The sequence below is a fragment of the Zosterops lateralis genome, assembly GCF_965231275.1.
Source record: "Zosterops lateralis genome assembly, chromosome: 2".
In the NCBI taxonomy this organism is placed as follows: Eukaryota; Metazoa; Chordata; class Aves; order Passeriformes; family Zosteropidae; genus Zosterops; species Zosterops lateralis.
The window spans coordinates 104,805,375-104,831,929 of NC_139763.1; the positions used below are offsets into that span (position 1 = coordinate 104,805,375).

Consider the following 26,555-nt stretch of genomic DNA (forward strand, 5'->3'; position numbering starts at 1 on the left):
AGCTTGCTTATTTATATTAAATTCATTGCTTTATTAAAATACTGGTGGTAGGGTCTTTCTTTTTGGTGATTACATTAAACTAGCATATATATTTATTAAAAAATACTATTGTGTAGAATCATAAATACATCATTGTCTCATGTGTGACTGCCCATAAATGTTAAAGTGTCCTTTCAAGCTGGTTAAGCAAAACCACTGGAGTTTAATATTTGGTAGCAAATTTCCATGAGAAGTCTTGATAGAAGTTTGCTGTATGAATTAGGCAGATGCAGTGAGATATTTATTCCTTGTTGTGCTTTCTTAGTTATTGTTGCTGGCAAGAACAGGGTCGGCATCCTTTCTTTTCTGCCTGGTTTCTTGTCTCAAGGCTGGGAAGAGAGGCAGTAAAATCCCTGGAGGTTCCTCTGTCAGCCAGAGGGGCCTGGGACAGCACAATGGGAATGGCATTTGAGATGTAAAAGGCTGCAAAAATAACAGTTAAACAAAAAAAAAAAAAACCTAAAACAAACTCAGTTGTTTCTGGCTGCACTTCATCCTGGTGGAGGGCTGTAAGAAGGACTTGGGTTTCCTTTGTTTCCTCAAGTTCAGTGGGAATCCCCCAAGCCCCCTGGCAGCCTCTGAGGAGAGGGAAGCACCAGAATTGCCAGCTGGATGGGCTGTGCCAGCCCCGGCAGGTCCATGCTGGTCACACCGGGGCATTTTTAGCAATTCTGCTGTAACAGATTGTCTGTTGGGCCCATGACTCACAGGCTCAGACTCTGGATTGTTTCCTCAGGGCTTGCAAGAGAGAACTTGGAGCAGGAGCTGTCTTTCCCAGCTGCTTTGCTGAAGCCTGGAAGTCAGAGGGAGCAGCTGCAGCCAAGTGCTGCCTTTTGCCAGGGCTGAGAAGTGCTGAGGGGTGGCTGGGATTGGCACTTCCCTGTGAAACCCTTGGTGCTGCTCCTGCTGTGTGCAGTGCAGGGGGAGGAGGCTGCCCCTCCTGTTTCAGAGAAGAGCAGAGTCTTCTCTCGCTATTCCCCCAAGAATTTCATTCAGGTGTTTGGCACTGGGAGCTAACCCAGAAATCTGCCTTGCCCAGATGTTTATTTAGGTTTTGGTGATAGACAATAACAATCCCTCCCTCCTCCATCACTTGCAAAGATGCTAGGATACTTGTTCAGACCGTTTCCCCACCTCAGGCTGCCTGTCTAATGACTTTGCTAACCCCCACAAAAAAAATCTTTTTTGTACAGGTCATGCAAGTTCCAGAAACAAGTTTCTGTATCAGAAACAGCTCATTGACATGATCCTTCAAAAATGGAAGAGATCTTTCTCTGTTCAGGTTATTTTCTTGGTTTTGGCTTGCTTATTCCTGACGTGATGAACTGAAGAGAAGCAGTTTACAATCAGTGTGCCCTTGTAAGAAAATGTTAGCAGCAGAGAGAGGATAAAGTTAGTTTCTTATGCAGGATAGGGCTAATGTTTTGGTAAATTAAGCAGAAGAGAAGAAAAAGGAGTAAAGTTTTCAAAATGAAGCATAGAAAATTTTCTTCTTAGTGGTGCAGTACATTGTTTTGTTTTCCAGGCAAAATTAAATGCAAATCCAAGTTGATGCATAAACTCCATTCTACCATGAGGTTTTATTTCTGTCAGCGCTCATTATGAGAAAAATCTGTAATTTTAGACCGTAAATGTCTGCAAACTGTGATCCACATATGGGTAGGTTCCAGGGCAGCCGTCACATGTTAGAACCAAGATGTCCCTGGAATTTAAAACTCTATTCCTGTTACTTTGCAGCCTGTCGAGCTGGGTTCTACAAAGCCTCTGCTGGCAATGTGAAGTGTGCCAAATGCCCCCCTCACAGCTCCACCTACGAAGATGCATCTCTGAACTGCAGGTGTGAAAAGAATTACTTTCGCTCTGAGAAAGACCCTCCATCCATGGCTTGCACCAGTGAGTAGCGTCATTCTGCTCGGGGCTGTCATCCTCGCTGCTCCATCTGTACCTCCACAACAGCTCGCTCGCTTGCTTCCTCTCATGTCCCACTGCAGTCAGCCATCCACTCCCTCTCGTGTCTTCTTGAGTCTTGGACAGGCTGCTGGAAATTGGTGGGCTGGGTTTGTGCCTCTTCTGTTTTCATTTTTCTCCTTCTTTGTACCCTGTCAGACTTGAGAGAAGGAGAAATAGGATTTTTATATTGCTACCAGTACTCTCAGCCCTCAATCCTGAAGTGCACCCTGAAGGGATTCTCTGTTTATAAGAAAACATGGTTCTTGTTAGCTTAGGTCTGTAATCTAGTGAAATACTTCAGGAGTCTCCACAGAAGTGTTTGGTTATTAATGTTTTTTACTTTGATATTTCTGCGCCCTTGTAAGGAGCATCTGTGGGGAGAAAGCCTCATTCCCTGATTTCCCTTTCTCAGGACCGCCATCTGCCCCGAGAAACGTGATCTCCAACATCAACGAGACCTCTGTCATCCTGGACTGGAGCTGGCCTCTGGACACGGGGGGCAGGAAGGACGTCACCTTCAACATTGTCTGCAAGAAGTGCGGGGGTGGCGGGCGGCAGTGCGAGCCGTGCAGCGGCGCCGTGCGGTTCCTGCCACGGCAGAGCGGCCTCACCAACACCACCGTCACCGTGGTGGACCTGCTGGCACACACCAACTACACCTTCGAGATCGACGCCGTCAACGGCGTCTCCGACCTCAGTGCCCTGGCCAGGCAGTTTGCTGCCGTCAGCATCACCACCAACCAGGCTGGTGAGTCTCCTCCTGCTCACCTTTTCCTTTGTTAACGGCTGCCGTGTTCTGTGTGTGCCTCTGTTTCCCCTAACTATAGGATTTACTCTGTGCTAGTGGTGCCTTAAGCTTTACCCTGCATATTTTCAGATTCTGTGCTGCCCAGGGGTGCAGTTCTGAGCCGCACATTAAGTGTCAGTCAGCTCTTCACAGAGCAGGGAGACAAAACAAATCCTTTTCCTGCTGAGAACCAAGGACAACTTCCAGGCCCAAAAACACAAATAACAGTGACTGAAGGGAGGAGCAAGAAGGATGAGACCTCACAACCTGGAGGTTTAATTGGACAATTAATTGGGCAATTAAACCCCAATATGCGAATGGACCAAAACTGATAAATGTAAGATCTTGTGACTGTTTGTCTATTTTGTGACCATTTTGGGTCCACCTTGGACCTGGTCAGGCTCTGTCCTGCCCAAGGTGTATCCTGGAGGCCTTTCAATAAATACCTGCTTTATTCTCTAGCTCTGTCCAGTCTCTGTTTCAGGTCAGCCTTCCAAGGCATCACTAGGGTAACTAATTGACTTGGATATTGCTGTAAAAGTAAAAGCAGGAGCAAACCAAGTGTGTGTTTCTGTCAAAGAACCTGGCAGCATGACTGTTATGATTAACTCCCAGTTCCCAGTTAATAGTCTCTAATAGCAGGCTCACATGATTCCTTAGCCAGAATGTGTTTTATTAATAAAGCCAGATTTTAATAAAACACTCATTTCAATAACCTCCAACGTAAATTACTGTAGTAATCTTAGTGATTAATTTTGATTAAATAGAAGTGAAAAAAGGCTTTGATGTTAGACGCATAAAAAGCCAACATTAAATTAGAGAGGTTTAAAACACAGCTCTTTTTTTTTTCTTTTTTTTTTTTTTTTACTCTTTCTCTCCATTACAAGTTGTCTCACCAACTCTGAATTATTGCCAACATGATGGGGGTGTGGAGCTGAATACTGAATTAGATTGTGGTGTCACAGTTGATGGGGTACAAAAGGGCTGCTCTCCTTCTGTGGAGACTTGTTAAAGCCTTTGAGGCCCTGTGAGCAGGGCACTGTGCCCTGGCTGTTGGATCAGAGCCTTTGTCATCACTGCACTGTTCTGCCATTTGCCTCTCTTTTGACATGGCTCCATTTTTCTGAAAGTTGTGAAGAATTCTAGACTCCTCCCTGGCATTTGGTTAGGTGTCAAATTTTTAGGAGCAATGTTTGCCAGTAAAGAGAGAGACTTGATGCTGAAATATCTGTAGTTTTGCACCGTGCAGCTTCCATCAGAGGCTTTGGACAGAAAGCATGCCTGTCTTCAGTAAGGCTCCTCCCACATCCTCCCATCCCACACCGTGTCCCCAAAAAGCTTCCAGTTCTCTCTTCCTGAAAGCACAGAGAAGTTAACATTGTTCTAAGCAGGCATCCTCCTGGTGGGCTGTGTTATTGCAATGTTTTTCACTCTAGAGGGTGTATGTTTTCTCCTTAAATCACAGATTAGATGTAGTGGGAGGCATAAAAATGTGAGAACAGCTATTTCCTGACCCCAGTCACTATATTTCCCAATGCTCTGAGGGGCTGTCTAACTGTGCAGTAGGCAGACAGAGGTGGATCTACCCAATTCAGCTCTGGAACCTGCATTTTGTGTCCATTTAATGTGTTACTGCTATAATTCATTGTTCTGGATTTTCTGATCAGTGACTTGCAGGATTCTTGTTGGGTTACCCTCTCTTCTTCTGTTTCTTCTGTCAAAGGTGTTGCCTTTCAGGCTGTTCATCACCTTAGCAGTTAGAAATCACCTGAGAAGAGTCCACAAAAAATAAACTGTCCATGATCAGGGAAGTTCTTTCTCTGCAGAGGCCTCCTGCTTTGCAGCATGCTTCCCCAGGACCCAGAGCTGCTGCCTTTGCACTACAAGGTGGATTTTGATTTTGTTGTGGAACACACAGTGCCTGGGATGTGGCAAAGTCAGAGCATTTCAGGCAATAGCAGCTCTGTTCACTGTAACCTACAGGCTGCTTAAGCAGTTTATTTTCTACTTTTATGCGTAGCCCATTTATTTCTTTAAGTAGGTGATGTCGTCTAATTGTGCTATCTCTTGATCATGGCAGTTGGTTTACTGTATTAGAATTCCCTTAGAAACTCTGCAAGTTGTTAAAATTATATTTTAAGTATCCATATAAGCAGTCTCCTAAAGTATAATTACAAAAATATGATTTATCTTGCATTCCCTCACAGGTCAGATCACAAAAGGGATGTATCAGCAGCACATTTTTAGCTCTATAAGATCTAGAATTCTGTCCCAAGAGAGCTTTCCTACAGCTTTATCCTTAATTTCCATGTACCATATCCAAATGGGTCTGTGTTACCGTGGGGGGTCACAAATCCAGGTTAGACCAGAGGGGCCATGGGGCAGAGCAAGCAGAAGGAGCAAAATGAAAACCCTCTAGAGGGTAGATGAGAACAAGAGAGTCAATTCTCTGACCCTCCTTTTGCAACAACATTTTCCTGGCAGCTGCTCCACATCAATCTGAATATTGGGTCTCAAAACACCACCTTTGCACGGGCATCTTTCTGAACTCTTACCCCTTCCATTATTTCTGATGGTTCAGTGTTCATGCTTCCAGCAAAATTATTATTAGCATTGAGGATTAGTGAAAAAAATTTAATTTTCTGTATTTTCCCAATCTACTCATGCTGATCCCCAAATATTTTCCTTATTTTTCCCCCTAGTACCTCAGTTCTTTGTTGCATTGATAATAAAATAGATTGTTTTCTTTTGATCACTAAAAGCTACTGTAAGAGCTTTAAATGGAGCTTAGTTCTTAAGGACTTAAGGCCTTTTAACCCAAAGTCTCAACAGTGCACCTACAAAAGGTGGTAGCAACTAAATTCAGCTAGGATAAGACAATGTCTGCACTAAACCAGTTCCAAAGGGGTTTGTGCTCTCAGGTATCCTGGCATCAGCAGAGGAACAAAGGGGACGTGTTGTAACAAGAGACTTCTTCAAATTCTGTCCTCAGCTCTTCCACACAATGCAGGTAGGATGCAGAGAGGTGCCAAGAGTAAATAAATTGGATAATAAAGAGGAATCCCTGCAGAGGAAACATAGAAGGCTTTTTGTGGGCTAAATTTTGGCTAGAAATGTCAGTTTTCCTAATACCTGTAGAAAGTGGTTATGCTTCTCAATTGAGAGCCCAAAAGTGCCTAACCCTGAGTTTTGGCCTCTCCACAGGTCAGTTGTGCACCTGCAAAATTTTGATTCCTTTCTCTGCCAGTGACTTTTCCTAGAGGGAGCTTAGAGAGTAACCACCCCTGCATCCAAACTGAGGCATCTTCTGCAAAGCTATTATTATATTATAAATAGTGACAAACCCCCAGATCTACCTTATATCATCTCAAGCTTCCCTAGACAAGCAGTAGTTTGATTATTGGATTCTCCTCCTTTTATCTTTTATACTTCTAAAATCCAGAAAGCAGAACAAGTCACGTAACTTATTTAATTATCTTACTTAATTGTTGAACCCAGGCATGAAAAGCTATAGGAAATCAGTTTGTTTATGGAGAAGGTAACCAGTAAGCCACTACAGAGTTTTTACAAGAGGCTAGGATGAAAATTATTAAAAAAAAACCCCTTAAGAACAAAAGTAACCACTAGATAGAGAAATTAGGATCATTCTAAATGTTGAAGGGCAGACATGGCTGCTTTGCAGTATCTTGATCTCCCTGTGCCACTGAAATTTCCAAGCCATATGTTAATTTCAGCTTAGGGAGATAAACATTTACAATGGAGAAAGAACTAGTCAGTTTTTCAGTCCTGTTTTAAGTAGAGACTTCTGTGGCTCCTTGGAAAGCTTGTTAATACCTCCTCAGAACCCAAATTTTATTTGCCTGAAATCTCTGGCTTCAAGGGAATAAGTTCAGCCCCAAGCTTTGTTTCAGTGTATGTATTTGATTATTTGCAGGTACTTTGATGCTATTTATGTGCTCAGCCTGCTCTGCACTGTCTTCAGCAGCTCACAAATGATGTGTGATGCTCCCTGTTTAAATAAAATCCATATTTAGAGAGGGTTGTGTGCACTTTACAACCTATATCCCAAGGCAAGTCCCTTAAGAAGATCTGTCTTCTAAGAGACACAATTTGAGAGAGGCACAGATGTTTGGGGGATGATATATTTCTTTCTTTCCCTATGGCCCTTATAAAAAGGACAAGAAGATAGACTTATTAAAAGTGAGCTAATGACATGATGTAGGGAGTCTCTGGTTCACTGACTGTTATTACAGCTGTGCCCCATTACGTACTGAATACCTAGGACATGCTTGTTTTTTTGAATGACATTTATCTTTTGAGTTTCAAACATTCCTGGCATAAATAAAGATTTTACGCTCTTCAAATGTGTTTTACAGTTCAGCCCAGAGGCTATTCAAGGATCATTTTAACTCAATAAAACTCCTTTAGGGATATAAAAAGGGAAGTGTTTTAACAATGTCACTCCATGCATAGCCCATTATTAGCTAGAGACGTTCTGCCTGCAAAGGCTTTGAAGCCTTGGCAGAGCTTCCTTGACGTTCAGGGGAAAAGGGATCAAAGTCAGTGACACACATTGTGCTCTTCAGTGCCTGCTCAGTCCTCGTGTGAACGCCCCTGACCTGACAGAAAGTTCGCAGGTGAATTTGCGGCTCGGGGAGTTTTTTCTCTTTTGGAGCTTTTTTTACACAGATCATGGTAATATTTCATTCAGAAGTCAGTGGATAATGGTTTTCTTTGCTTGCTTCTGTTAGTCTTTCTCATCTTAGTTTGGTACAAGAGTAAAAATGAAGAAATACAGGTAAGCAGGATGCTTAGTACTCCATTAATAAACCTTAGACTTCTGTCTCTCTCTGTTATCTGTGCTGGCATTCTCAGCTTATTTGAGGGCAGTTGTCTTCTCCAGTTTTGGATAATGGCTTTTTCAGAGATAGTGCCTAAGTATATTTGTAGATTGTACATGGGATTTCTCTGGCTGAGGAAATCATCAAATTATCACAGAAATGGAAAGGCTGCTCAGCACCTGAATGTTGATGTTGTGAGCATGGTGAATAAATTCTTCTTTCTGAACACTTCAGGAAATGTGAGGCTCTAAAATCCTCTGAGATAATGTAACAAAGGGGTAGGGAAGGCAAAGAAAAACAGTTTATTTATTTAAACTGATAGGGTCTTAACACGTTCAGTGAAAAATATGAACTATTGCAAAGCTCCCACCATCACCACCTCAACAGAGAGCAGAAAGAATAACATTTGTGTTGTGAGTACCTTTGGGATGAATCCTTATGAAAGCACATCCAGCATTTGTCTCCTCTCTGAAATAACAGCTGGGAATGCCACAGCACCATAATTTTCAGTTTCTGAAGCGAGTGCCTTGTGCAGCCTGATCCTCCCCAAATGGACATGGCATTTCCATGACTTATTATACATGTGTTAAACACATGAGCAAATCAAACGTTTTGTTTGCTCTGGGGAAGGCATTTGCTATCTCTTTTAATAAAAAGAGGGAGAAGCAAAGAGCATGATTGCGCTACACTTAACGACGTTTTCTTTTAATTTAGAATTTATTTGGAAAAGTGAGAAATGATCTCTGATAATCACTTGTCCAGTGACAGCTGCTGCCCAGAAGGTTGCCTTTCTCTGCACTTGAGAGGGAAATCAAGCAGCTGCCTTTTGGTGTAATTCCTGCTGAAGCTGCTTGTTTCCCCCTTTCCAGTTCCCTGCAGTCTTTCTTCCCCAGCACCTGTGAAATGCCTGCAGCCACTCTGGAGTCTGTAACCACAGGCTGGAGCCTTTCCCAGATGCATTTGGGCACTTCTGCCATAATGCAGGCAGTCATCCATTAGAACAGCTATGAAGAAACCAGTTTTTAATTTTTTTTTTCTGTTCCTGGGAGAAATCTGCCCAGCTTTGTTTCGTCCAGCAGCAGCCTGCTTGTGTTCGCCTTTGAAGTTTTGTCCTATTTCTTTCCTTCCATGTTTTGGCGTACATAAATGTGATCTTGATAGCCCTTCTCCCAGAAACTTGTGAGCCTTTTCACCCCCTTCCTTAGGATGGGATCCTACCAGGGTCCAGCCTGGGGCTAATGTGAGATGAGTGGACTCCCTCATGCCTTGTGGAAGGCATATCACCTTCAGGCTGATGGTCACCCAGTGATGCTACAGAATCAGGTGACATTTCACAGCCCAGGTCATAAAAATAGATTGAGCCTGCTCCATCTGAAGGAAAAGGTGCAGGAGGACAGACACAGGCACCGTGTTGGTTTAACTACATGTCCTGGAGATTAAAGGGCAAAGGGCTGTGCCTGCACGTGCCTTGAAGTGGTGGGGAGTTGTATCTGGAGGAGCAGTGTGCAGGGTTTAGCAGGCTTCCAAAGAGTTGTTAAAGTGGGACTGTTTCCTCCTCCTCCTGCTCCCTGGGAGGCACCTGGGGACCTTCTTGGAACATGCCTGTGGGATGGGGCTTGCTTGCCTCAGCACAATCCTGTAAATTGTGCTTAACAGAGAAAGTGAATAGGAGTGCAGCCAGAGAAGGTTGAAAACAGGGCAGGTCCTGCTTTCTGTGAGCAGGCTTCTGTCATAAACCCCCTCTACACTAATCCATAGAATAAATGCTGGAGATGTCAAAGATTCCAGGTACAAGCACAGCTCTTCACAGACTTCATGTCAACGTGATCATGTCATGGAGGTGTGCCATCATTGTACGGATTTGTGAGTCAGTGCTTGGCACTCTTCAGAATTGAAGAGTGGAATTGATGGATAAACCTAAAGAAAAACAGTTGGTTCTCAAAAAACCCAGATGTTGGGTGGCTTTGCACGAACCAAAATGTTTGTGTGGAGCATTATGAGCAGTGCCAGATCCAGCACTATGATAAGTTCTCTCATGTCCTGACTGTGGATGTGGCTCCAGTGTCCCAGAGAAACTACCTCCAAATGAGAGATCAGTTTGTTCATTCAAGCACTGGTATTTCTGCTTTGGATTGTATGATAGTTCTGTGGTTTGGATGCTGGTCCTCTAAGACTGGCAGATTTAGGTTGGAGTCCCAGTGGATCCTACTGTCAGAGAATGCAGATTTAATTTTCAGGTTATGATCTTTATTTACTGCTCTTGTTCTACATTACCTCCTGGGGGCATCATAGACATTAAAGAAAATTTATAGGTTATATCAGATTGCAGTATTATGATTAGATAATAAAAGCATCAGTTTTCTAAAGAAAGAAAAAGGAACAAGCCTTCCATTTGTTCAGCAGGGCAGAAGTTGAAAATTGAGTAATACAGTCAATTCTGCTTGGTCACCACCTTTCAGCACAGTTTGGAATATCCTAGGCAAAGCATATTTTACTCTTGTTTGCAAGCAAAAGCTGGAAGTGAGCTGTGAGTCATTTTAGAATTAAATCCTTTCCTAAAATTTAATTTGTGACCTAGAAACCTAAGCCAGAAACAATAGGACTCTAAATGTTTCAGCAGTTGTACACATGTGCCTTCCCAGAGTTAATACTGAGTTCTCCCTGTCACAGGGCAGGGAATTTTCTTTCAGTGCATTTATACATCTGTAAGCCAGTCACATATGAAAACAATAACCAAGGAATAAGGAAAAAGTCAATAAGGAAATTTATATATAGCTGCTATTAAACTGGAGGAAAACAAATCATCTGTTGGGGTCAGTTTCAGTGGGAAATCAATTTGAGCAGAGTTTTATTGTCGTCTCTGCAGATCCTTCATGTTATTTGCTTTCACCTTTAATAGTCCTGACTGAGGAGGTTTTTACACTTGAGCCTAAGCTCTCTGAATCATTGTGTTTGTTACCTTTTCAACATCCACATTCCCAGTTGTCACAAATGCTACCTAACAACACCGAGCGCTCAAAGTACATTTCCCCTCTTAACTCCAGGGAGTTTTCGAGGTTCCTGTTAAGTGCTTAAAGCAGTCAGGCTGCAGTGCCGGACAAATTCTAACCATGTGATGTGTAAAACTGCCTCTCTGTGCATTGCATGGGACTGCTGAGACTTAAACTCTTCATATATGTCCATGCAGGCCTAAAGTTAGTCATAAAAACCCAGCTCTTATTCAAGTGAAGGAGTTGAATACTAATAAATTAACCAAAATATTGAGAAAAATGTAAATATCTAGCAGCATACGAGACATGGGATTAATTAAAAAAACTTCTTAGTCTGAAAAAGTACTCCCCTTAAGTTTTACCTTTAAATGCAAGTTTTCTAAACGGTGAACTAACATAACCTTTGCATTCCTGTTGATACTTTCATACAGTTTTTAAAATTTCAGTTAATCCTAAAAAGCTTCTTAATGTCTCATTATTTGCTAACCCGGAGTGCAAACTTTGGTTTTTGTCAGTGGGAGCTGCAGATTTAAGAGAGGAATTTAATTTTTAATTTTCAATTTAAGATAGAAAAAATAATGGAAATTCAATGAAAAAGGCTGTTCTAAATATCATGTATTTCGCTTCCTTTTTGTAGCCTGATTTTGAGTTTGATCATTCTTTTCAGGAAACTCTTGATTCTCTCTTCCTCATATGGAAGACTAAAGCCTAAGCATTGTTGCACAAGGTGGTGCCTTCACAATTTAATGGTTTATAATGTTAACTGCCTTTACCTCGATTTTTCTTTTTGCTGCATTTTCAGACACTTCCAATTAAATAATAAAATACAGTAACTGAGCTGCTCCAATGTTACAAAACAGAAATTAAGGCTGATTTCTGTTCAGACAGTATTTAAACCAGAGCTTATTAAGTTTTACATTGTATTCTGGGGATGTGTACAAAAAGAAATTAATTAAATGGTCCAAATGTCAAGTTATTTCTCCGAAGGATCCCCCAGCCCTGAGTTGAGACCATATTCAGGTTACCTTAACTCTTAAATTCATTATATTCTAAATTCATTGATTGCAGTAGATTGAAGCATAAACATGGAAGTTACCTGAACAAGATATTTTCTTTAATTGGGTTCAAGACTTCTAACGCTTTTCGAACCCACCTATCCAACAGGTATAGCAAAAAAATCCCAAAGTATGCATTAAAATTTGAAACTGTGACTGACCAACAAAGAAAGGTTTTGTGCTGGGAATTTTTTTCCATTTTATCTCACCTAGATGTGGGATTAAAGGTGGCTGAAACGTGATGTTCCCCTGATTATTTATTTCCCCTCCCTGAGCCCGTGCAGGGGGATGTTGGCTCTTCCAGACACTCTGGATGTCTCATTTCTGAGCAGCTTTGGGAACCCTGGGGATTAGGGAAGGTATATGAATGTTTTATAATGTTATTGATAACTGCAGAGCAGATGTTTTCTAATAAACTGCTGTGAGATAAGTTACTGGTAGCATCTGCAGAGATGAGTGCAAATGAGCTCAAAATAATTAATACTGTGTTAGAAGAAAGATTTTTTTTTAAGTTTATCTGTATTGGAGCATGCAAGATTGTTTCAGTCTGCCCTGAGAATCTGTTAGAGCAAAATTACCATAATTTATTAGGGGAAAAGCCATTTCTGTTAATCATGTATTAATTATTCATAAAATCAGTATTAATTTTACCTTAATGGGAAGTGTTACCAGCTGGGTATTGGGCTTGACAATCTATTCAGATACAAAAAAAATAAATAAAGAAAGAGAGATAAATAGCGTGACTTAAAAAGAAGACATAAAAATGACTTAGGAGAGCATAAAAGCAGCAAGTATGGATATATGAGTTCCCATGGAGCTGGCTACAGCAGGGAAGTTCAGCCTGCTAAGCACTTTGTGTTTTGGCTCAGGCACTGGTTTGTGGAATTCAAGTGGAATTGCTGAAGGATGTTTGCTGCACACAAATCCTGTCTACTTCTCCCAAACTGATTTTAGGAATTTAAATTCAGGGTAAATTTCTCCTGCTGGTAGAAAAAAAAAAAGCCACTTTTTAATCATTTGTGAACCATGTGAAATGTGAAAATGCTGTTCAGAGAATGTGTTCAGCCTGGAATGAACGTGAAAAAGTGGGTCCTCCACTCTGTTAAAGGAGGATTTCAATACATAGATAGTGACTCAGGACTAGAAAGTCTATTTTGCTGGAAGTTTAACAAAATCAAAACCAGAATGATATTTCAAAAATTTATTTTAATTAAAACATTTCTTTTTCTTTCCTTTTCTTCTTTTTTTTTCTTTTTTTTTTTCCTTCTGACAATTGAAAGTTTTTTTGCACAAATGAAATCCCAAACAAAAAGGGCATTGGCTGAAGCATGCAAATATGAAGTGCCTGTAAAGTACAGCTAGTTTTATATGAACAATAAAAGCTTCAGAGGATTCAGCTGATACTAAATTGTTGAGATCAGCTCTACAGCCTTTTTATTAGGATAGCAAATGTTGAACTTATAAACAGATTTTATTTACATGTTAAGATAAAAGGCTGTTTATTAGTAGAAGGGTTTTTTTGAAATGACAGTTACAACCTTCAGTGTGTGTGATCTGTAAAATAGAATCTGATGAATTTTGGCCAAAGTCATGGAAGAGAAGCATTTGGAGTGGGAAGCGAACCCAAAAAAAACAAAACAAAACAAAATAATTTTTAAAAATTGCATGGCTTTCAGTGAGTCCAGGAAACCCAGACCTGGTCTTGGAACAACTTATGGATCTGGGTGGTCTAAAACTGAACTAATGTTCAAGAATCTTAAGTAATCACGATTTTTTATGCATATGTTGAACATTGATGATATTTCCAAGTTGTGGGTGGTGGGTGAACCTGTGGTATGCAGTTGTCATGCCTAACCCTGATCAATGCACATTAAAAAATTACGTTATTTTGCAGTTTAGATTTTTCTTTTTAAGTTCATTTTCATTTTCAAAGAAATGTGGTGAAAGAGGAGTGTGTATGGGAGCAATTTTCATCTGGAGAACTTACCAAGTCATGATGCCAAAGAGTGCTGATGGTTATTCCCAGCCACGAGTACCAGGAGCTCCTTGTACTTAACGCATTTTCCTATCAAAATGTTATCACAGTTCTGCAGAGTCTGGTAATGATAATACCTCAGCCATATAACAAATAGGTAGTGCTGCTATTTCGCTCTGTTATTTTCATGCACTGAATATATTTCATTGCTTACACTGTAGTAGCAGATCAAAACCATCTGCTGCCTTTTGCCACCAGTCCGCCAGTGGGGGAGAAAAATCTCAGCTTGTTTTCCATGGGGCCAGGGTGCTCCAAGGCATGAGCAGCACGGCTGGGATCCAGCTGCTCGCTGTCGGTGCGGGGCCAGACCTTTGCTTGGGGGTCCATTAAATGGAATGTGGGGTTTTTATCTTCCTTTCTCTTGTTGGAGCTGGGATTAAATGCTCGAAAGACGCAGTTTGTGTTCGGACTCAGATGTTTATTAATTCATATCTCTAGCACAGTTTCAAAAGTTGTGAGTTCTAGCTAGCGCAAAGTAGAAATAGCTGTCTCTAACTCTTTCCAAGTTCTTTTAAGTGCAAATTGTCCAATTATGAAATGACACCTAAATTATTTTTACTTTTAACCCAACCACCCATGGTCTGCAATGTGGATTTTTCTACCCAATTACAGAATATCACCCAAACTCATGAAGAAGAAGGTGAAAGAAGACTTTAACCTATGCCTTAAATCCTCCATTTTGCTTTATGAATATTACAATATACTAAAGCCATAAACTCTTAAGTTTTCCACCCTGTGGCATCACACATTTCTATTCAAACCACCCACCCATAATCCCAATGCTGTCACTCAGTTTTGGAGGACTTTTCCACAGCCTCAGGTCAAATGCAGTGTTTGCTTGGGGATCAGTGCCTGTGAGCACAGAAAGTCTGAAATTCTCAGTGCCCAGGGTTCCAACAATGGAAACCACACTCTTTGCCAGGAACTGGAGTAAAGATAAACTAACTCAGTTTGCTTCTCTCCCTCCCCTCCTTCCCCCACCCCCTCTGCAGCTCCGTCCCCCATCACGGTCATAAGGAAGGACAGGACGTCCAGGAACAGCGTGTCCCTCTCTTGGCAGGAGCCTGAGCATCCCAACGGGATCATCCTGGACTATGAGGTCAAATACTACGAAAAGGTGGGAAGATCGAAGGGGAGGGGTTCTCCTTAGCAGTTGCATCTTGCCTGTGTTAAGGGTTCAGAAACACTCAGGTTCCTTTAATCTGCCTCAACAATTTTTCTTAAGTGTTGGAACTGCTTGATTTTTGGTAATGAGAACATCAGGAAATACAAGGTGGAGTGAGTCATTGTGTTGTCTACCAAGCACCTCAGAACAAACACAAAGTAATGCAGTCAATATGTAATTCCTTTCTTTTCTTACTTTCTTGACTAAAACTGTTGCAGTGCATTCCCACACCCAAGCAAATGTTTCCAAATAAAAGAAAAGGGATTTCAGTTACACCCCTGATTTTTAAGGAAGAAGCACCAGAACTTTGTGTTCTTGGCTCAGTGGCAGCACAGAGGCACCTGTTGGTCTCTGTAGCTGCTCCTTGGAAATGCAGCTAGTTTCCATGGGGCAGCAAGCCAAAAGCTCTCCTAAAACATTAAGTACTGAAGAAGGAGCACAGAGGTGCTCAGGGATTTTTGGGGTGTCTTAGCTGGTTCTAGAGGTTTCTCTGCACCGTGCCCAGCTTTTGTTGTGTTTTTGTATCATTTGTTCTTTTCTCATTTATTAAAACCTTTTGATTTTCAAAGCACACTTGATCAGCTGTCTCGCAAATAATATTCTAAACCATTCTGAGAAGTGCTGGACACCCTCAGAACTTGATACACCTTGGTGAGACTCATTACAGGCTGGCCTCGTGTAAGATTGTATCATAAAACTTTCTTATTATGCTGTTCCATCGTGCTGCCAGTGTCCATACATTCACCCATGTGCTGGTGGCACTTCTCTGTGGCATGAGCATCTTTTACATGAAAATTACTTGGAAAATGTTGACTGGACTACTGGGCTGGTTTGCACTGTGAAAGTTCTTTCTGTTGATAACTGAATTCCTCATAAATTGTAAGCAAATGACTGCAAATGAAAGAAAATCTGCCTTCTGCTTTTTATTGACATTTTCTTTTATTTACAACTGTTTATTTAGGCATCCTATAGAGATCCCTGTTTAGAAAAAAAAAAGTCTTTGTAATAGAATGTTTTTAGGAGATCTTACTGGTAAAATTGAAAAGACCATAAATTGCCACAGAGCTTGAGAAGTGTTGTATTAGCCATTTTTTGATAGATCTATTGATAGTTCTATTGCTCCTGGAATTAACAAACTTGGAAAAAAAGTGCCAGAATTCTGGTTTAGTTGAGCATTTGCTAATAGTCCTCATATATAATAATTAGGGTTATATTTCATACATACCAGAGAAGATGTACTGATAATATCATCTAAGAAGTGCTGTTAAAAATACTCTATGAGTATTCAGCTAATCTTTAGAAATTATTTTTTCTTTGGAGTGGGACAGTGTGGTGTTGGTAGTTCATGTCTGGTCTTCAGATGAAGAAAGAGGATCAGAAGGCTGGATGCTGGAAAGATTTCTCCCAAATTTATGTAGTGAGATTTTGGTAAGAGTTTTTTTGGTGAGCCACAAAAACTACATTACCTCCCAAATCCTTGTTCACCCCCTTGTTCCATCTTTGGAAAGGTGTAAGAGGCCTTGACACTATAACCACTGCTCAGCAGTAACAAAATTATCTCTATATTATCAAACCTGTCTGTTTTCAGTGCAATTCCCAAAGCCACAGCTGGATACTGTGAAGAAAATTAATTCTACCCCAGCCAAAAACAGCACAGGTGGTCTCTTGGGTTTCACTTGCCCCAAAGGGAGAGATTTTTTTTTCCCCTGCTGAGACCATTCAGTTAATTTTAATTAAATCACCAATAAGTTTTATTTGTGTTTGGGATGTTTTGATCACCTTTCTACACAGAAATTGGAGTTTTCTGTTGAAGAAAATTACCATCCAGTGCTGTTTTATGCACAGACAGAGCACACAGCCCCTATTCCCACCGGGTGTATCCACTCTCAGGGAGCAATTGGCTGTCAGAAGACAGCTTTATAAGACAACCCACCAGTCTTAGGAGGCTGATCTTGCACATGTGTTTCTCCCCTTTGAAGTCTGTGATCAAGAGTTCACATGCACCAGACAGTTTTCTTAAACCAGGGAGCCAAGTGCTTGACAATGGGAGCCAGGCCATTTAGAGCAAAAGGCTTTTAAAAAGCCAACCTTCTGGCACCAGCGTTTTTAATGTGTGCTCTGCAGGCCCTTGGGGAGTCAGAAGCCTATTCCTCAGGGTTTATGAGGGGAAATTTTTTTTTAAAAGCAAATCTGTTGTCAGAAGACTTGAATCTATGTATTTTTAAGCTTTGCAAATTATTATAGGTTCAAAACTAGTTCTCTGATAAACTTACCCAGGACCAGAGCAGCTCATACGGAATTGTTGCTTTTCATTCCTCCACCAAACACGTTTGCAAGATGATGCTTTTCAGTCTGGGATCTCTAAGCATGATTCCTTCCCTCCTCTTTTAAAAGGAGATGGTTTTTTTCAAACTGGTCCAGTACATTTGATTTTCTCCTTCAGAAATCATCTTAGTTGTGCTCATCAGAAGATTCACTGTTGTTAGGTGAAAATAAACCCTTCAGAGTTAGCAAATCTGAGTATTTCTCCTGACAAGTCATACCTGATTGCTGGTAGATGATTTATGCTGAGCCATCCTTTTTCATCCTGCTTGTTTTCAGATGATACGTCTTTTGTCATCTCTTAGGAATTAAAAAATAGAGCATTAATAGAGCAATGCAGGTCAGCCCAATTCTGTCATACATCTCGTTCATGACATTATTTTGCTAAGCTGGTCTTAAGGTATTTAGGACATTACAAGAGATTTGGAATAAAAAATATGATGTCATGTATCTAAATTACAATATCTTGTATTTTTTTGTCATGGATTATTGTCATAAAATATGTGAAATATATTCAGTTTCCCAAGGGTAGTTAACTAACCTGCTCATTTGTGGTTTTTTCACCAGTTATTGCCTTTGTGTAGCCGAAAGAGCAGAGCTTTATATGTGTCTAAAGAAATTAGCCACTACAACTTTAGGAAACTATTTTAACTCCTTGGAATTAATCAGAGTGGCCTGCCTTGGAAAGGACCTTTAAGTTCATCCAGTTACAACCTCTTGCTATAGGCAGGGATCATTTCCTCTGTCCCAAGTTGTCCAAAGTCCCACTCAGCCTGGCTTTGAGCACTTCATAACATGATGAACTGAGTGGCAGTTTTTCAGAAGCAATGTTTGAAATAGGATTGTATTTTTTGTAAAAAAAATTGAGAGTTTTATTATGAAGCCCCAGGCAATATTTATTCAAAACATTGAAAAGAAACAAAATCTTCTTTCAGAGGGAGAACATACGGAATTTTTAGGCATTTATTTTATGGTAAGGCATAACATTTTATGTTAAGTTAATGGTACTACATGACTCCTCAGTTTAGTTCATCCATGTAATGCTGTGCTGAATTTTAAGTGTCTCAGCCATTAAAGTGCATAAACAACAAAGCCATTTTTTTTTTTCTTGCACAAACCCCATTCTTTGTTTCCTCCTTGTCCTAGTTCATATAATCATGTTCTCTTGAAGGAGTATCTTGTCATGTGAAGGTACAGAAAAAAGCCATCTCTTAAATACCATTCATAAACTATTAATTGCTTCAACTAAATATGTGAGTTACAATTAAATCATGTACACTTTATTAAGATGGAGCCTTCTGCAAACAATGAATGAAATTCAGCTGCAGGCTCACATTGCTAAAATAGATTTCCTTTTGCCATCATAAGAATTGTATGATCAGTGGTTACAGCCAACACAGAACTCTGCACTTTGAGGCTGAAAAAGTGCATTATATTCAAATGTACTTTGTTGCTTTAAACTCTTATTATTCTGGCTTTAAATACAGGTAGGCCACGAATACTCCACAGGACTTGTAGGAAATGTCATGTCCATGAAGAGTTCACTTCTGGCAATAAAGGAAGCAGTATCAGGACTGTGGCCTCCTCCCAGAAATGTGTAGTCAGGTTTTGGCCTCTCGAGTGCACATGAAGCTGACGGGAAAAATATTTTTCCTTCTATAATATAAGCACTTTCTGTGCTTATCTGGAAAAGGGCAAACCATTCACCCGTGCTGGTCCCGCCACTATCAATTTAAAATGTCTCCAAAATATGTTTTTTGCAAAACAAAGTATAAAATTATAAAATGTCACTTGCAAATGAGACACTAGCAGTTGTAGGATTTGCTTCCCAGCAAAGATTGTGTCTGGTAAACTATGCAGAAATATTCAGGCAGAAATTGCTTTGTGCATCCAAGTTCAAATTTATCCTGAGTGTTTGGGTAAAGATCTGCTTGGCAAAGACTGACTCTCCTTTTTGTGTATTCCTTCTGCTTATGGCAGCTATAGTGCTATATCTCTGAAGTTTTGCTTTATCCCCAAGAAAGATAAACTTGGGCTTTTATGTGGTGTTGCACTGATTTGATTACTAGTAACATAAAAAATGACTTACAAAATATGTGTGTAAAAAGCTTCCCATAAACTGAGATACCATGACATCCTCCATGCCATTGTTTTAAAGGTTTATTTTCCAAGTTCCAATGTGGATTATTAACAGACAGGGCCATGACTGTATTTTCCCTTGCACATATGTATCTGCACCAGAAGGAAATGTTTGCATTTCATAAAAGCAGCCTGAAGCGAGATCAAAATGAATGTCCAGTCACAGCATACACAAAAGATGTTGTGTTTTAAAGACAAGATTATTATGTCTTTGAAATTAAAATAGTTGCCTACGTCCAGCTGAATGACGAGATAAGGAAAGCCTGCAAATTATAATACTAGGCCTTTGTTAGTTCAAAAATAAATCATTTTACACAAGCCTGCTAGCTCCTTAGAGTGTCTCCCTGTAAATTTGCTCTCCTGAATTTAAAACAGAAAACATTACAGAGAAGTATTGGGAAACTCTGAGGAGGTCCAGCACTGATTTCCTTTTTATTTTCACTGTGCAAAGAAAATGGGCCACGGGCAACATTTCTATAGTCATTCTTTGAAGACTGGGTCCAGCTCACCCTATCTGAAGTTTGGATCCTGGGCGGTTTGGATTCTGGATTTTAGGCACATTTTTGGGGGATTTTTTGTTTGTTTGTGTTGGTTTTGGGGGTTTTTTTTTGGGTTTTGGGTGGGGGTTTTTTTGGGTTTTTTGGTTTTTTTTGGGTTTTTTTGTTTTTTTGGGGAGGGGGTTAGGTTTTTGGTTGGTTTGTGGGGTTTTTTGGTTTTTTGTTTTGTTTTGTTTGTTTGATTGTTTTTGGAGTTTTTGTTTTTGTTTTTTTGTTGTTTTTTTCATTTCACTGTGATTTCTCATGAGCACAATGTTGAATATGACGTGGAGCTTCTGGCAGTTCCCCTTAACTATGGTGTAAATGTTTCTGCTTCTCTGTATCAAAGACTGCCAATAACAGGGCACTTAGGCTTTCTTTAGCACCAAAGTGAACAGTTTCTGATGTTCACCTCCTAACCTGGAATATCCTGACTCTATTCCTGCAGACAGCACGGCAGGGCAAACACCCTAAAACAACTCCAGTCGCTTGAACTTTACACGTGGAGGTGAAATGCCCTTGGCAATGAGTGTGCTGGGTGTTTTCCAACCCCTGTGCTCGTGCACTGGCACTCCAGTGTTGTTCAGAGTTGAAATGTCAGCCCCTCACCAGCTAATGCAATGCCATAAAACGTGATGAGAATTAGGTGAGATTCTCTGTGTCCGACGTGCGTTCGCTCGGGTTCTGCTCTCAGCCCGGCGGGATTCAATGGCCGCAGTGTTCAGCACAGTGTTCAAAGTAAAAGGACATCACATGAAATCCCCACCACCTCCAGAAGTAAAAAAAGTTCATGGTGGGGAACCTAAACAATTGAGATTCTCACAGTTTCCCACATGTGTGGCTGCTGGCCAAGAGATGTTTTTTTTTTTTCCTGAGACAGTTCCAGCTGCCATATTTTGGACGCCAAAAATGCTCTTTTGGTACAGGATGGCTTTAGTAAAATAAGCAGTACCTCAGGCTCCAAAATGCATGCTTAAATGTTAAGATTATATGCTTACGGTGGGACTGAGACATACTTTTATCAGGATTAGCTTTTTACACAGTGTGAAGTGTATCCAAACTTACCAAATTACAAACCAGTCCTCTTATTTTATGTGAAAAACATTATGTCAGACATAGGTGACTATTAAGCAGAGAGGGGTTATGAGCATGGTCTAGGATTGAGTTCAGTGTGGTTTTGTCCAAATGAGGATGGACACAACTATCTCATAGTTTTTATAGCATAATAGAAAACCAGCTAAATCTGCCTTTTTGCTGCTCTGAGGAGCCCAAGTGGGGTTTCCCTTCTGACTCTTATAAAGGTAACCACTGTCTTGTAAAATGTGAGGCAGTAAAAACTGCATCCTGCAACAGCTCTGCAGGGCCCTAGAATGTCTAAGTTGGCCTATTACAACTTCCAGTTCAGTGCAGTAGGCAAATCTGATTTATGTTTTTTTAAATAATCTTTTAATAATTTTCTCATTGTATTACAGACCACTGACAAAATGATGCAAAACCATTTAATAAAATGTCATAAACTCAGCATGTCTAGTACTTGATTTACAGCTCAATACCGTAGCAGATCTGATGATTTAAGATACCTTGTTAAAAGATGATTGAAAATTAATGTTTGTACAAGCATGTTTTAGGCTTTAAATATTCAAAATATGCCTGTCCTTTCCAGGACGTTCGTAGTAATTTAGCGCCAACCCCCTCTTTTGTTTTTAGGGTGTGGTTTTAATCTGATAACATCTTTTTTCAAAAGCAGGAACAAGAGACAAGCTATACTATCCTGAGAGCCAGGGGCACCAACGTGACCATCAGTGGCCTCAAGCCTGACACCACCTACGTCTTCCAAATCCGAGCCCGGACTGCAGCTGGATACGGGACAAGCAGCCGCAAGTTTGAGTTTGAGACCAGCCCAGACTGTATGTATTTGTTCAAATGGTTTGTGCTGACACCCTGCCCAGTTCCTCACTGACACTGATCTCAATGTCTGCTTTCATTCCTTTTCTAGCTGAGGAAACGTGTCTCATAACTATTTATGATGTGTCTTTCTTGGTAGCGTTGCTTTATAACTTTATGTTTTATCATTAAACTTGAAACAGGCTGTAAAGAGTATCCCAGAACTATCACAGGTGGTGCTTTCTTCCATTCCCTACCCCACTTCTATCTCAGGCCAGAACTGATGCCTTGCTAGACCATAGCTCTTGCTGAGGGAGGAAGTGTGATAGAAAAAACAAAGAGTAGTGTCAGGCCAAATCTTTCACCTTGATTCTATGTTTGAGATACCTTATATATTTCACCTCCACTTCCTTCTTGTCCACCCCAGCTGCTACTCTGAAAAGCAAACAAACTTCATGTTTAAAAAAGAGTTACAAATTGCTCTTATGGTGACTTGCAGCTTTGGGATTTTAGCTGAAACTAGAACTCAAGATAGGACAATTACAACAAGGAGGGGAAAAATCAGGTGCAGATATAAAAAAATTAAGTGTCTCGAAGTTAATGGGTTTTCTCTGCAAACTAACATTACCAAAAGAAGAGGAAAAGAAAAAAGTAGAATTGTGTAAAGAGGCAGTGGTGCACATCTCGATAATAAGTGTACAAATTACACAGATGACCAGCAAATGACATAAGTTTTCTCTTGTGTTTCCAAGTTACCATGACTGGCTGCAGTTATGGGTGTGTAACAGGCAAAGATTGGAGTGATGTGACCCTGAACAGAGGCTCTCTAACCTGTGGGGACAGCAGTGGCAGCTCCCAGCTCAGTTTGGGCAGCTGACCTGAAGCACGGTGTTAAACTAGGAGTTTTAATTCTGCTGTGCTCAGGGAAGCTCAGGAGGTCTCTGCTGGAGACTGGTCCTTACACCAAGGGCTTAAAGTCATCCTGTCATTGTGTAACAGTCTAAAGTTCCATGCTTAGGGACCACAGGGAAACACCCAAAATAAGGCAGAAAATAGCCCTTATTTTCCCTGTAGACAACCTGTGTATGTGTGCCCTGGCTTTCCACAAGCTTCATGTGGATATTGTCAGGCTTAGCTGGGAAACTTAGCTCCTAAAAGCATTTTCTGTCATACAGAAGGGGGAGTGAAGGTGAAAATGATGGGATTTCTTGCCAAGGAAATGTTCCTTAATGAGCATGACATAAAGTATGTATGGCATACATGACATGTATGTGTGTATTTATATATTAGCATCAGTTTGCCAGCAGTTCCTACAATTAGCAAGAGTAAAAATTTAGAGTAGCAGAAACAACTTTGGTGAATTGGCAAAGAAGGCTGAAGTCTTATGTTTTCTTCCTTTGTATTTGTTTGATGAAAAATTATCTCCTGGATTAAAAATCTGCCAGGAGACCAAAAGCTGTATAATGATGTCTGTCCCCTATATGCACGTAAATTCTGATGTGATCAATGAGATGTGTGACTCTGAGGTTATTTATATGATTTTCTGTTGGCTTTGCAGCGTTCTCCATCTCCAGTGAGAACAGCCAGGTGGTGATGATTGCCATTTCAGCAGCAGTGGCCATCATCCTCCTCACAGTGGTGGTGTATGTCCTGATTGGAAGGTGAGTCTGGTGTCTGATTTGCACATTTTGTCCTGTTGCCATGTCCCAGAGGGGCCCTGATGACTGTGGCACGTCGGGGGTTGTGGTGTGGCTGGTTTTTAATCCTTTGTCTGCTGCCCAGGAGCTCCAAGCTCTGCCTCGCAGTCAGTAATGAGCCCGCTAACGTTAGCAGCCCAAATCATGCAGCAGTTGTTAAAAAATGCTATAAACACATTCTCAGGCAATTGTAAAATTAAACTGTAGGGGTCAAAAATCAACAAATCCTCTCATTAGCCAATTTCCTCAAATTCCCTGAGAACATCACATGCCTCTATAGGGCATAGAGAATGTAAATATCATTAAACTTTCAAACAGGCATTTAATTGTGCAGGGAAAACATTCTATTCTGTTTCCACCTGCAGTTAACACATAAAATTCTCTGTATTAATTTTTTTTTCTCTGTTGCTTGTAGATTCTGTGGATACAAGAAGTCTAAACATGGCACTGATGAGAAAAGGCTGCATTTTGGGAATGGCCACTGTAAGTTACTAAACCCTTTTAATGTTTCCAGAATTCAGTGAATTCATCCCCTAGGTAACTGATATTTTTCAATTAAAAAATAAAGAAAGAACCATACCTCACTTAAACCAAGGTGAAATTAGGAAGAGAATTATCCCTTCTCTTGTGGGTAAGGAGATTTTCCCCAAACAATTATTCTTTGTTTCAACTTCTTTCATCTGTGTTCAGGTTAGTAATGAGCAAAACATCCCTGTCTATGTTCAAACAATGCATGTGGTTGGAACTGTGATTTTGATTCCTGAAATCCAGAGTACAACTGCAACTTCCTCGTTATATAAAGTCCAAGAAATATATTTTTCTTTCCCAAAGCAAAATATAATTCAGTTAAACCTGTATTGATGAATGCTAAACCTACTGTGAAAACTGTTTGCTTGACAAAGTTCACCTACAAACAATAGTAATAATTTGATTCTGGATCCTCTTTGCAATGTTTATAACTTTGTTACACTTCTCCACAGCAGAGCTGTGGATCCTGAAGATTGACTCACAGACAAAGTTCCATCCATACACTGTTTAAAACAGGAAAAAAATAGTTTTGGAGCAGGAGAAGCTGAGGGGGAAAGAAGGTGATAGCCTAATTCCTGATCAGGAATGGGAGGATTACTTGGTTTTCTTTTTTTTTTGTTTTGAATCACTGTACTTTGGATTTTTATATCCTTACAGGCAAAGATAATGCCCCTCATAGACATCAAGACCAGACAATCGTTTTTTTACCCACATAATTTTTGATGTCTAATGAGGCTTTATTTAATAAGAAGCAGCAGTTCATCTTTGAAACTGTTTCAGCTCCAAATGAGTGTCCTGCTACTCCATGTAAACCATGGTTGAACCATACATTTCTGTTTCTTAGCATGTTGTAACATTAATATATGTGGGGTTTTTCTGCACACAACATTGGCACTCTATTATTTGCAAGAAAAGAGCTGCTGGTACCATAATCAGGTGCCCCCTCCCCAAATATAAGTGAATTAACATTTTAACGAGGGATTTACCTGCAGTAGCTGGAAATTAGAACTGCTTCCCAATCCTCGTGACAATGGAATAACTGTTCTCTGACTGTTCAAATTATTATTCTTTTAAGTTTCCTGCCCCTCCTTATCTCCAGAGAGCCAAGAGCATGAATACCCTTGATTTCTGTCTCCTTCCCCAGCACTGTCAGGGGATACACAAGCTGCAGCCCAACAACTGCAAACCAACTCTTCTCAAAAAAATCTCTACGGTTACATGTGGCCCATTGAGTTAATGCTTCATCATCCAAATTTAATGAGGTTATAAAATAAAAGCAGCCAGTAAAATAAGTGTCACAGACAAATAACAGGTCAGAATTTGCTCTCCTTACTCCCACACAATGGAAAGTTGCAATCACTATTCTTAAACATGTCAGTGCTGTTAAATTCCTGTGGATTAAACTGCTTTTAATTTGGCTTTAGATATTTATGTACTGTTTTCTGAGTAGTGCCATGCTGATTCACTGTGCAGTAAGACCAGAGCCAATCATGGGCATGGTATGTCTGTTGGAAGTTCTTGAAAATTATTTGATATACATTTTGCAGATACTTATCTGTTAGAATTTGTAAGTATGTACGTGTGTGGCTGTTGAAACTTTTAATCTACCAAATTACAGGCTTTCCCAAAGAAAAAGAAAACTGCTCCTATGAACTAAAAAAAAGGACAAAGTAACTTCCATGGCTGTCGTAAACTTTCAGCATCTTAAATACAGCAGCTGGTTTATTTCAGTCAGTTTACTCTGAATTACTTTTAAAAAGGCTCCAGCCATGAACTATTCCCTGCAGCCTTATTACAAATCCTATAATATTACTTCAAAGGAACAAAAATGTTTCACCTCCTCAGATCCTCTCCCTTTGCCTTCTCTGGCTGAGCCTTTTTATTCTTTTGCTACCTTTAGGGCAATTTGTGCTGTTAAAATGAAAATGTAAATTATGATGTTTGCACAGAATGAGCTGTAAAGTAGTGCAGCTTAACACATGTGCACGTGTTTATTATCTGTATTTCATGACAGAACCCAGTTACTACACAGGCCGCCCTTAATTATTGGTGTGAAGGGATTATTCTCCTTGCAGCCACCATCACCTGATCTTGGGAACCTCTGGGGTCAGCATTAAAAATCCCGAGCCAAAAAACCCCACGGTGCAGAAGCTTTTAATTGTTATTTTTATTGGGGATGTGAGGGGGCCTGTAATGTACATTCAGCATGGACGGGAAGGAGCATTTACAAGATTTTTAACCAACAGCAATATACAGCCAATTACTTTTTGTTTTACTTGCAGGTAATTCTGTAATCATCAGGCCCTTGAAGGAAACACAGTTGGCTTTTAATGCCGTGCACACGCAGCCCTTGTGTGGAGAGCATGGCTCTTACTTTGCATTGTTTTCAAGGCAATTAGCTTGGGAACCCACTTTTATCATTTTTTTGTCAATTCTGAGGCCAATAAATCCTCATAAAATTGGGTTTTTTTCTCTTTTTTACGTACCTTTTGCATTGTTAGTTAAAAAAATTTTGTGCTCTCATGGTCCAAAGGTGGTTTTTTCCCATCTGTGCAACCCCAGCAAAAAAAGGTTTAACTGTTTTAGC

The 26,555-nt window shown here is 40.3% G+C and overlaps 1 protein-coding gene across 2 annotated transcripts in view; it reads left to right on the forward strand.

Moving 5' to 3' along the window:
- Window positions 1–26,555, forward strand: part of EPHA3 (EPH receptor A3) — a 176,332-nt gene that overhangs the window by 113,838 nt on the left and 35,939 nt on the right. For both annotated transcript variants that reach the window (XM_083854330.1, XM_083854329.1), the window contains exons 4-9: window positions 1,777–1,932; window positions 2,402–2,737; window positions 14,690–14,814; window positions 21,604–21,766; window positions 23,302–23,404; window positions 23,856–23,923. In XM_083854330.1, coding sequence (XP_083710456.1) covers window positions 1,777–1,932; window positions 2,402–2,737; window positions 14,690–14,814; window positions 21,604–21,766; window positions 23,302–23,404; window positions 23,856–23,923 — 951 coding nt within the window. The remainder of the gene's footprint in view (window positions 1–1,776; window positions 1,933–2,401; window positions 2,738–14,689; window positions 14,815–21,603; window positions 21,767–23,301; window positions 23,405–23,855; window positions 23,924–26,555) is intronic.